The sequence below is a fragment of the Polypterus senegalus genome, chromosome 8, assembly GCF_016835505.1.
Source record: "Polypterus senegalus isolate Bchr_013 chromosome 8, ASM1683550v1, whole genome shotgun sequence".
Classification (NCBI taxonomy): domain Eukaryota; kingdom Metazoa; phylum Chordata; class Cladistia; order Polypteriformes; family Polypteridae; genus Polypterus; species Polypterus senegalus.
This window is the reverse complement of record NC_053161.1, coordinates 104,617,017-104,630,442: the sequence shown is the minus strand read 5'-3', so window position 1 is coordinate 104,630,442 and position 13,426 is coordinate 104,617,017. Positions and strand designations below refer to the sequence as shown.

The window sequence follows — 13,426 nt, the reverse complement described above, 5'->3', positions numbered from 1 at the left end:
CAGTAAATGGTTGTGTACTAGCATATTCCGCTCTAACCTTCAAGGAGGACAACATCTAACTCCCCTCATACCCCTTCCCCTTCCGTTTAAAATTTAAGAATAACATCCTAATCGACATTCAAAGAGGGAACTCTCCTAATGTATACCTAATGTATGTATGTCATTGTGAAACACTGAGAGTTTAAACCCAACTCGATTAAAATATTATATAAAGGTCTGTGCACCTCGGAGAGTGCCGCCACTGAAATACAGAGTTTACGCACCTCCTCCGACAGCAGAGGAAGATAACCATCATGCCGGACAGACAAAACGTTCCACACGCCTACCCAGACAGTCCACCTCAAGTTGTGTTTTTGTTTGGAGTGTCAGAAATATGTTCCCATAGTAACACATGCATGTTGTTTTCTTTTAAGTAGGTATTTTTACTTCAGTAAAATAAGTATTAAGTTACATTACTCTTTACTTTAAAACGTAATCTGACTACATAATGGGCAGTACTTTTAATGAATCTCCCCTAACACTCAACAGCATTTGAAAATATTCTATAATTTACTGTATTGTCAACACATCTAAAATGTAACCTCTATACTTCTATCTATACTAATAAAAGGCAAAGCCCTCACTGACTGACTGACTGACAGACTCACTGACTCATCACTAATTCTCCAAGTTCCCATGTGGGTAGAAGGCTGAAATTTGGCAGGCTCATTCCTTACAGCTTACTTACAAAAGTTGGGCAGGTTTCATTTCGAAATTCTACACGTAATGGTCATAACTGGAAGGTATTTTTCTCCATTTACTTTAATGGAGTTGAGCTCGAAAGCCATGGGGGGCGGCGTTTCGTGTGACATCATCACGTCTCCCACGTAATCACGAAAACCAGGAAGAGCTCCAAAAAGCACTGAAGAAAACATGCATTATATAATTGAAAAGGCAGCGAAACAATAAGAAGCGAGCGAGTGACATATACTACCATATTCATGAGTGCTGCTACTTCGGAAAGAAAGCACGGTGTAAACCTAAACTTTAAATTAAGTTCATAGACAGGCTGCTGCTGGCATTTCTCATGCCCACGGGTAATGCGGGATACAAGTTTAATGAGAGGACGCAGGATATAAACAAGAGTTTTGATCACTTTGTAACTAAGTTAAAATTGCAGGTGAAGGGGTGTGCTTATGCAAATTCCGAGACTGTGTTTGTGGGGATTGACAGTTAAGGCGGGTGGGGAGTCATGTCATCATCTCCCCTCCCATTTACCTCATTTCGCTCTGAGCTGAGCTCCGCGGCTAACGCCGTCTATCGAAGCAACTTCGTCACACTGCCACCAAATACTCACAGAAAAATCCACAAGTTAATACACAGGCTGTCTCTATAGAGTTTCTCCACACTGAATCCTCAAGGCACTACTTACAAAAGGTTACATTGACAATCGTGTTACGTTATTTTTAAAATCTTTCCTTTTCTTAGCACAAGCACAGCTGAGAAGCTTCGATGCATGTGCTCCTTAACGCGTTAAAAATAATGCATTTAATCACACTTTGCATTACAAGCAAAGGGAGCTTTTGTCAATGCATGATTTCCTGGTACACCGATTACATTGATCAGTGCATCCCGATTCATTTTACCCTCGCACCACCTTGGTTTGAGAAGAAGTATGAAAAATATGAGGTTAACACAGAAAAACAGATCACCAATTCAAGCTTTATGAATAATCGATTCGCCATCAATAATTGTTTTGGTAAAGCCATACTCAGTGTAATCCTCCTTCCATTTTAGAATTTTTCCGCCACTAGCCATAATTAAGCGACGGTAAAAAGTAAGAGCGGCGAGGTGACTTATTTAGGCAGGCATATATATGACAGCAACATTCATGACAATGTCAATCATGTTACGTTATTATTAAAATGTTTCCTTTTCTTTTCATTACTTCTTTAACACACTACTTCTCCGCTGCAGCGGTATTTTGCTAGCTATATATATATATATATATATATATATAAATAAAATATATATATATATATATATATATAATATATATATATATATATATATATATATATATATATATTGTGGTAGATTAAGGGTTTTCTCGCACCCTTGTACCCTCAGACCACACGTCAGACACCAGGTAAAAGTCCAATTATTATTTATTTATAATCATGTGCAAAAAGCACGCTGCTCTCCACAATTATCAAATAAACAATACTCAAATAACCAATCCTCCACTCCCAGACGCTTAGCCACCCTGCCTCCCAACTCAGCTCCCCGTCTGGGAGCTCCCACAGTCCTTTTATATTCCCTGACCCGGAAGTGTTCCCTATCTCCAGTCCATGTGATTCTCAATCACTTCCGGGTCAGGTAAAACTTCTTTTCTTCAACCCGGAAGTCCGTCACTCTTCCTATGACGAACTTCCGGGTCACAGGGCACGAAGAAACCCTCGGTCCTCCCTGCAGCTCCCTCCTGTGGCCCCCATGGCATCCAACAGGGCTGTGCATAAAAATCACATTGTCCAAGATGCCCTGCTGGTCTTCTGGGGACCTCCATGCTGCAAGGAGGGCTCCACCTGGCGGCTTGGGGGTATTGGCTGGGATGAATGGATGGCCATATCTTACAATATATATCTTTCTATATATATATATATATATGAATGACCTTTGAGACGCTGACTGCGCTTCTGCCTTAAGTCAAAGTGAGCACTTTTAATATTTTTCCTCCTCCCTCTGAGCTATCGCCCAGACAAGTGCAAACACGGGACCCCTTTTCTACACCGCGGCAAACTAATATTAAGGTGATTCGCACTTTCTTTTGCACGTATACGATTATGAGGTCATCAGCTCGGATTATGAAGACACGCACACGAGTGGAGGACTGACAGTGCCATCACAGCCGATTAATGTCAGGGACGTCTCACCAGTCTACACAAGACCCACCGCGACCATAGCGTCAGCGAACACATCTCTCTATACTATATAAAAGAAAAAGGCAACTTTCCTTTCTTTACACCTTTTTTCCTTTTATCCCAAACCAAAGCCTTTCTCTCTTAACACTGCAGAGGACACAAAACTAATTTTCTTTAATTGCTGGTAATGCCGGTAAGGCACATTACCAGAGGCAGAAATTTGAGCGTTCACATGGAAAATGTAATTTCTATACCACAGCCGTCGTGTAGCGCCTTTCAAAAGGGATCTCCTACCGAGAGATAATCCATATACATTTTAGCTGCTGTTAGTACTACTTACCTGTTGTGTTACACCGTCTTTAAAATGTAGTTTACCCAACCACTCCAGTAGTGCTCAATGTACCTGTACTTCTTAAAAGCGTTAATGTTTTACTGTTTAATAACTTATAGACTATATTTCATTATTTTTCCCTTGCACTCAGTGACCAAAGCTATACACACACATATAGACACATACATATATATACACATATATATACCTGTGTGTATGTTTGTATGTATGTGTATATACTGTATATACACTGCTCACAAAAATTAAAGGAACACTTTAAAGAAACACATTAGATACATCAGATCTCAATATGAAGTTGGATATCTATACAAATAACGACAGGGCAATGTCTTAGGAACAAAAGGATGCCAAGTCTTTTAATGGAAATAAAAGTTTTCTGCCTACAGAGGGCTCAATTGTGTAGACACCTTAAAATCAGAGTGAAATGAAGATGTGGCAGGCTAGTCCATTTTTCAAAAACTTAATTTCTGCTACTCAAAATGCTTTTCAGTATCTTGTGTGGCCCCACGAGCTTGTATGCATGCTTGACAACGTCGGGGCATGCTCCTAATGAGACGACGGATGGTGTCTTGTGGCATTTCCTCCCAGATCTGTATGAGGGCATCCCTGAGCTGTTGTACATTCTGAGGAGCAACCTGGCGGCGCCTAATGGACCGAAACATAATGTCCCACAGATGTTCTATTGGGTTTAAGTCAGGGGATCGTGAAGGCCATTCAATTCCTTCATCCTCCAGGTACTGCCTGCATACTCTTGCCACATGAGGCCGGGCATTGTCGTGCATTAGGAGGAAACCAGGACCTACTGCACCAGTGTAGGGTCTGACAATGGGTTCAAGGATTTCATCTCGATACCTTATGGCAGTCAGAGCACCATTTCCTACGCAGTAGATGTCTGTGCGTCCCTCCATGGATATGCCTCCCCAGACCATCACTGACCCACCACCAAACCTGTCATGTTGAACGACGTTGCAGGCAGCATATCGTTCTCCTTGTCTTCTCCAGACTCTTTCTCGCCTATCACAGCTGCTCAGGGTGAACCTGCTCTCGTCTGTAAAAAGTACAGGGCGCCAGTGGCGGACTTGCCAATTCTGGTGTTCTTGAGCAAATGCCAGTCGAGCTCCATGGTGCTGGGCAGTGAGCACAGGGCCCACTACAGGACGTCGGGCCCTCAGGCCATCTTCATGAAGTCTGTTCCTGATTGTTTGGGTAGAGACATTCACACCAGTGGCCCTCTGGAGGTCATTCTGTAGGGCACAGCAGTGCTCAGCCTGTTCCGCCTTGCACAAAGGAGCAGGTATCGGTCCTGCTGATGGGTTGAGGACCTTCTACGGCCCTGTCCAGCTCTCCGAGAATAACAGCCAGTCTCCTGAAATCTCCTCCATGTTCTGGAGATTGTGCTGGGAGACACATTAAACCTTCTTGCTGCAGCACGTGTGGATGTGCCATCCTGGAGAAGTTGGACAACCTGTGCAACTTCTGTAGGGTTAAGGAATCGCCTCATACTGCCAGTAGAGATAATTACTCAAGCCAAAACTAGCACGAGTGGAAAACCAGCCAAAAAGATCAAGAGGAGAAACTTGAAATGACCTCCACATGTAAAACCAGTCCTGTTTTGAGGGTTTTCTAATTGTTGCCACTTTAGTGCACCTGTCGTTAAGTCCATGAACACCAATACAGCTGAAAGTGATTAACAATGACCTCAGCTGCTTAACCAACCAGAAAATTATCAGACAGGTTTAATTGATTTCATGCCAGGCCCAATAAAAAAGTGTTCCTTTAATTTTTGTGAGCAGTGTATATATACACACACACCTATCTACATTATATATATATATATATATATATATATATATATATATATATATATATATATATATATATATATATATACACACACACACACACATATATATAATTTGTGTGTGTATGTATGTATGTATGTATGTATGTGTGTGTATATATGATGTAGATAGGTATGTACAGTATATATATGTATATGTAGATATGTATATAGACAGCAGCAATCCAAGCTGTGAGAAAACAGTAAAAAGGAGGCATGTCAGACGTCGTGGTACATTTTCTGATGCAGCTAGACGAAAACAACTTCGTGACGCTGCCGCCAAATACACAAAACAATTATTTTGACAATCATGTTACATTATTTTTAAAATGTTTCCTTTTCTTTTTCACAACTTCTTTAACACACAACATCGCTGCGAAGCGCTGGTATTTTGCTATATATATATATATATATATATATATATATATATATCTATCTATATATATAAAGGAGAGTTGGGATCCGAGAGTGTGTTTGTGGAGGGATTGAGAGTTAAGGGTGGGGAGTCACGTGATCAACTCCCTTCCCATTCACGTCATTTCATTCACTTCATTTCGCTCCGAGCTGACGCGGTCTTGCGTTCTTTTTCCTTAGTGTTTAGTCCTTTCTCCTTTACTAATTTACTGTTTAGTACACGCGGTACTCACACAGTCACTCATAAAAGGGGAGAAGACTCCGTGCAAGTATTGAAACTACCTTGGAAGACATGCAATCAACGAGGCCATTAAACGGATCTCAAGAGAGGTCTTCTAGGTTGGAAAAAAAGCGCTTAGCTGCCAAAACCAGGCGATTAAACGAATCTCAACAAAAAACGACTTCTACATTAGAAAAAAAAAAAAAACGATTCGCTTCCCAAATCAGGCGGTTAAACGAATCTAAAGAAGACAGGATTTCTTGATTGGGAAAAGGACGATTGGCTGCCGAAACTAGGTGGTTAAAAGAATCTGAAAAAGACAGGATGACTAGATTGGAAAAACCACGATCCGCTGCCAAAACTAACCGTTTAAATGTGCAGCGAAGCGCGCCAGGTCTGCTAGTATATATATATATATGACAGCAACACTCATAACAGTGACAAAACAATTACATTGACAATCATGTTACGTTATTTTCAAAATGTTTCCTTTTGTTTCTCTTTCCTTCTTTAACACACTACTTCTCCGCTGCCAAGCGGGTATTTTGCTCTATATATATATATATATATATATATATATATATAACCCAACCCAGCGTACCATATGCTGCATAATCAGGCCGGTTTTTTAATGATTTTTAAGCACAGGAGAAAATTACCATTTGAAAAATCGGTAATGTAATAAATCAGCAAGAAAAGCAACATTGTAACAATGCACGGAACGAACCAACACACAATCGTCTGTGACTGAAAACTGTTGGACCACCATCGCTCATGTGCCCACCTCCAACTCGTCACTTGAGTCGTTGTCGTCTTTGCACAGTCCAGATGCACCTGGACTTTACGTGTTCCTGCAGGAGCATCTAAGAAGACGCACGTTTGTCGCGGATGCGAATTGCTGTATGTAGCGTGCAAAACAGTTTGCTATGGTGCACGCGGTCATGCGTCATAACCGAAAACTCGGTTTTCAAAGACTGCTTACTTCATTGTGTTCCAACCTCAGTTGTAAAGGATTGTTTTAAGGATCCCATGAGATACCCTTCGCAAACCGTTTTACACAATGCATATGGCGATTCACCTCCGCGAGAAACATGCCTCTATGAACAGTCAAGGTGGCTCGGAGGTGCCAGGAGTTGGTGGGCGTGGCTCCTTCCTGCGTGCGCCATAGGTGTCTCACTTGTCGGCGGCTCAGTGAGTCCACACCTCTTCCGGCGTGCTTTTCATGGTTGTTTTGCCTTAGTGAATTTTATTTATATATATATATATATATATATATATATATATATATATATATATATATATATATATATATATATATATATATATATATATATATATATATATATATAGATGTCCTGCGTGCGCCATAGGTGTCTTACTTGTCCAATTGAATCCGGCTGCTCAGTGAATCCACGCCCCTTCCGGCGTGCTTTCCATGGTTGTCTTGCCTTAGTGAATTATATATATATATAGATGGATAGATGGATAGATGGATAGATAGATATGAGAACAACACTCATATCAATGACAAAACAATAACATTAACAATCATGTTACGTTATTTTTTAAATTTTTCCTTTTCTTTTCATACCTTCTTTAACACACTACTTTTCCCCTGCGAAGCGCAGGTATTCTATTAGTATTAATATAATGACATCTTTCCTTTATATTATAATCCAGACAATCCACTTTTGGGTGATAGTGCTGGAGCTTAATTCAGCAATATTAGTCTCACGGCAAGACCCAACCCTAGACTAGATCATTGCAAAAGACACTCACATACACCCCGACATCGCCCATACTGGACCAATTTAAAGTTGCCAGTGAAACGTACTGTACATACAGCATTAGAATGGAGAAAGATTAAACGGAAGAAAAACATGGAAATTCTACATAGAGCCAGGACCAAGATTTAAACCTAGGACTTTGAAATGTGCCAGAAATACTATCCACGGTAACATCATGTTGCCTCAAATAATCCAGTGAATTGAAAGAATTTTTATTAGTTGCATTTGTGCACAATCACAAAGATAAAATACTCCTTCCTGCATACAGATATTAGTCTGAAAACGAAAGTGCTTACGGTTGGCCAGTTTAACTGTAAAATAGTATGACCAGAAATGTTTTTTTTTGCAGTGCATAAAGACACAAGTAAAATCGGAGACTTTTAGGATTCCATTTCTTCATGCTCATTGTTGCTCATAGTTACAATGTTACTAAGTTTAACAACAGGTTAAATTAACACAACTTAAAAATGAATCAATTACCTGAATCACCACTTAATTTCATGCATACTCAATACTACATTCCATCCAAAGAGTTAAAAGCCATCAAAATTATCATATGATATCATAAGGAAAACTGTTGTGTTTAATACATACAAAAAAGAACTACTAAATAGCAAGGACAATAGTTTATTAGCTTGAAAGCCTCCAAGTATAATATTACACTGAGCCATTCACAGAGAGACTAGGCCATTTCAATATATTAATTTAGACAAAGACTGGTCGATTAAACATCTCAAATATCGCAGGCCTAGACTATGTCTGAAGCCACTACACTATAGGAATAAACAAAGCTTTTAGCTATAAAAAGGCAAAGACTTCTGCTATAAAAAAACGACTTCTGCCACCTTCTTAAAAATCTGCCAAATTCAATACTTTCTAAAGACACGTGAATATAAAATAAGAGTTACCTTCTGGAAATAACAAACGTCAAAGGATGCTATATCTCTGGAATACAACCACAAATTTGTATATTTTCTCTTTATTTTTGACAGCAATCAGAAATTTCTCATTACTCTATGTGTTCAAACATGAGAGATAAGCATACATAGAAAATTAAATGAGATTACATCTTCCATGAATAATGGAACAATATAAATTATACATAACTTACATTTAAAACCTCTTGCCGTAAAGTAGCTGGTTCCACACAGCTAATGAGACGAAGAAGCAAGTCCATCATTGCTGATGTATCAATATGTTTAAGCACAAGGCTAATAAAGCCATCCTTCTTTCTTAAAAAGCTAATGACCTTGTTAAAACAGGGGGAAAAAAAAAACAAAACATAAAACACAAATACAGAAAATGAAGACTCTTGTCATAATTTTGCTGTTGTATAAAGTAGTATTAATATGATGACATGATACTGTATCCAAACATTAAATATCAATGCCCCCAATTAAATAATATATAAACATTAAGGTTTATGACCCAGATGTGATTATTTATTTGTTTATCTTTCTGTTAACATCGTAAAAGCGGCACATAAAATACATTAACACACAACCAGAGATTATTTTCTAAAAATACTTGTACTGTTCATCATTTGCACCTTTATATTTGTTTAAAGTTTACTAGTCAGTAGAAATTGTGTCACTTAGAAGATAAATAAAGATATACAAGAGAGGTCTCTGCCTTTACAGCATTTCTTAGAACAATAACATTCAATTAAGTCTAGTGGTTTCTGTTCTTCACTCACTAAGATTGGGCTCACAGTGTTTTTACCAGATTCCAGGTATAACAGCAAAAATAATTAAATTATACATCATTTACACATTGCACTAAATTGGGGCAATTTCAATTCAATTAGCAAAAACAAATTATAACAATAAAAGTTCATTAACATTATAATTGAGGTATGGCCAGATGACAATTCATCAGCATTTCTGAATAAAATAAACCTTGGGGCAGGGTTCATAGTCAGTGTTAAGAGATAAAGTCACAGTTAAAGTAAGACAAAATCACAGTGACCTAAGCAAACAAACTACACAGACCCATATGCATTATACAATATTCTAATAATATATTTAATGACTACTATCCTTCGATTTTAAGTCTTCCAAAATCGCTTCTGTCATTTTTCAAGGGTAAGAGAAGCTTGGAAATACAGAATATGCACCCAGTGCCAGCAAGGAAAATGACAGTCCAAAATGAAAGCTTGTACGTTTGTGCAAATGACTACCAGAGACTGCAATATGCATAGTTAATCAGCAGCTCTACTCAGGGTATACTAATTTAAAGTAATGATCCTTCATCCTCAATTTAAAAGCAGAGACTGATGGGCATCTCTTATGCAAGCATGCAGTTCTTTCCACAACATTAGGGTTCTGTAGCTTTGTTTGATTAATCCCTAGTACAATATTTAGTCTGTGGTGGGCTGGTGCCCTGCCCGGGATTTATTCCTGCCTTGCACCCTGTGTTGGCTGGGATTGGCTCCAGCAACACAACAACAACAACATTTATTTATATAGCACATTTTCATACAAAAAATGTAGCTCAAAGCGCTTTACATAATGAAGAATAGAAAAATAAGAGACACAGTAAGAAAATAAAATAAGTCAACATTAATTAACATAGAATAAGAGTAAGGTCCAATGGCCAGGGGGGACAGAAAAAACAAAAAAAAAAAAACTCCAGGCCGGAGAAAAAAAATTTAAAAAAATAAAAAAAAAGACCCCCATGACTCTGTGTTAGGATATAGCGGGTTAGAAAATGACTGACTGACTGACAATATTTAGTAGACTGTCATCTTCAGATCTTAATCTGGTAAGCATTAACAGGTAAGTTCACATAAGTAAGAAGGGCTAAATCAGTTAACACTTTAAATATCCTATGAACCTATGAAATATGGTATAAAATGAATTTTAAAAATCAGCCTAAATGGAAGCTAGTTTAAAGACTAAAGAAGGAATAGGAGTTTTGTGGTCATACTTCCTAGTTATAGTAATAATTCTTCTTGCAGTATTTTGAATTCACCAAAAGCTACAAATAGTGCAGCCTTTGAATAATGCATTTCAGTGGTCAATTCTAACAGAAACAAATACAAGAATTAACTTCTATGTACTCTACATATTATAATGTCTGGCTATGCATAAATTGAATGCTGATTAAATAAAATGAATGTTTAGGCCTAATGAGTTAAAAAGTGATGTAACCTCATTATGATCAGTAATATTCTGACCAATTTATACAATTTTTGTTTTTGCTTTTAAGGGAAGTCTGGGCTGATATGCTTGGCCCGCTGCCACAGTGACACTCGCCAAGATAAGTGTTTCAGAAAATGAGATCAGTTGAGCCTAGTAGCTATCTTTCATTCACATTTTAACTCATTGACACAATTAACTGAAGATCCACTGTGGAAACCCCTAACGGAAGCCACCAGAAGAAGAAGAAGAAGAAAACACCATTAACTGAAGACACAACTGGAGAAACTACATTTCGTTTAAAGAGAAATACAGCCCAGTGTCATATGCATATGAATGAAAGCATATCATTGGTTTTCTAATGATATCTTGAAGGTGTCATAAGTGAAATGAAAACAGTAATGGAAGTTAAATTCTGAGGAGTAACATCATCACATTTCTATAAATATTGAAATTATTTCATATTTTTTCAGCTAAACAATGCAAGTATAGTGTCTGACAGCTCAAGGTAATTTTTTGACCGGAGTAAAAAGAATAGAGTGGTCATTGCTGTCAAAGCATGCATTAAAATGTCTTTGACCACAAATATTAATGCTGTTTACATATTACAACTAGTGTGAAAACCAGACTGAAACTCTTCTAGTAAGATGTAATGAGAAAGGCAAGACTAAAGCCATGTGGCAACTACTTTTTGAAGGAATATGGAAAGGAAAGTAAATTTGACATATGTCTGTAATTATTAAGTATATTTGAGTCCAGCTCTAAATTTCTTCAGTAATAATTTTATATTTCACAAGATCAACTGTACCAGAACTCATGCACACTTATCCATACAAAATTCATAGTGAAATGTAGGAACTCAACATCATTACCTTAAGGCCGGGTTTATACTTCACACAACGTGACACATATGCCTGCGGACAGTACTACTACACAAGCTGTGTACTGTTCATACTTGCACACGTACTTGACGTAAATCTGGAAGAATCCACCAGGTGGCAGTGCGAGATATCATCACGGTCAGATAACAACGTTGTGAATTTCCTTCCATTACTTCCATCAATCCAAGGATGCACCCATTCCAGCAAACATCGGCTGCAAGGCAAAAACGATCCCTGGATGGGGCACCAGCTTATCACAAGGTGAATACAAGCGCACACGTACACTAGCACCATTTTAGCATCACCAAATCCCCAAACCTGCATGCCCTTGGAAGGAAACCAACAAGGAAATCATGTAAACTCTGGGCAGGGAACACCAGGGACGTGACTCCCTACTGCAAGGCAGCAGCATTACCGCTCCGCCACAGTTTCGCCCCCATTTGTGTAATTATTAACAGTATTCAATATTTAAATGAAGTTAACCATTTATCTGTATATTGTAATATACATACTTTAATGCATTTCATCATGAAAGTGATATCAAATATAAATCTAAGGATTCATTGTGTAGAGAGCTGGAATATTGCAAGTTTAATGTGTTCTGTATGGCGATTGTTGCCTGCTGAAATTTCCACCTTAATCAAAAATTAGTCCTTTTCACTGTGTCTCTAATTATTTTTCTCTGAGGCTCAAATACGCTACAATATGCTATTGTGAAGGTGCAAAAAAAAACACACACAAAGCACAAAAGATGGTATGTGAGACCTTTAAAATGTATTGCGTCATTACATTGGGGAATACGTGATGCTAGATAAGAAAAAAAGAAAAGCACCACAGAGACTCTGACGTCACGTTGCTACTTGAACACAATGTGCCCTCCGATTTTTTGCTGGGACGGCAACTCATGCTCATGTCACATTAATTTCTGAGGACCTGCTCAGAGAATGCTTCAACTGAACACTGGGAATGCGTGGCAGCCATGATGTATAAAACCAGCCGTAAGAGTCTTCCGCACTAATTGGATGAATATTTTAAAAGTGTTTGCGTCAAACTAACTTTTTGGTGTTTTTAGGAATGTTTTTCTATTTGTGTTGATTTATATGGGCAAAATCTAGGTGAAAAATGACAGTTTATAAATTATTATAAATAAATAATTCATCAGTTTATAGTAGCCAGTGTGTTGTTCTGCACTGCAGTCTCCTGTGGAAGCACTCTGAGCTCAAAAGAAGCACAATGCCGGAACAAACTTATCAGGGGAGCCTGGGCGAAAGCGGAACTCACTGGAACCTGTTATGGAAAATAGGATGGTAGCAAAACTGGATGCTATGATGGTAGATCCCCCCTCCTTTCTCTCCAGGAGGTACTCTCTTGGACCAATTTTAGCTACAGACTCATTCCACCATGGTGCGTTAGCAAGGGTCTTTTCTCCCCCAGTGCTATCAAACAATTCAAAATGAAGAGATGGAAAACTGGCCCAAGTAGTAGAAAGGCAGCACAGCAGGAATTGATGTGGTTGGGGGGTGCTGGTGTGGAGGGGGACAGAGACAGAGAGAAGGAGAAAGTTGGATGTGGGTGGGAATGTTGTATATTTTGCTTGAAACGTTCACCATTTGTTATATTTTGGGTCTCTTGAAGGCTTTTGTCTCAGGTTAGAATGGCACATTTCCCTTTCACAGTTTTATATTGGTATCATACTTTAAAATTCACTTTATTCACTATTATGTTTATACAATTTGAATTTTCAAAAGAAATTTGAGGCACAGCACAAAAAAAAAAAAAAACACTACCAAAAAGCACTCATTTTATTAAACTTGTCCTGGGCATGACATTAAACATGCATCCACTTGCTGGGGAATCAGGTGAGTTGGTGGCAGGACTGGCACTCCAGTCAC

The 13,426-nt window shown here is 38.4% G+C and overlaps 1 protein-coding gene across 4 annotated transcripts in view; it reads right to left on the bottom strand.

The window, feature by feature from the left end:
* Positions 1–13,426, bottom strand: part of ppp6r2a (protein phosphatase 6, regulatory subunit 2a) — a 190,703-nt gene that overhangs the window by 87,439 nt on the left and 89,838 nt on the right. For all 4 annotated transcript variants that reach the window (XM_039761531.1, XM_039761533.1, XM_039761532.1 and 1 more), the window contains one exon: positions 8,625–8,762. In XM_039761531.1, coding sequence (XP_039617465.1) covers positions 8,625–8,762 — 138 coding nt within the window. The remainder of the gene's footprint in view (positions 1–8,624; positions 8,763–13,426) is intronic.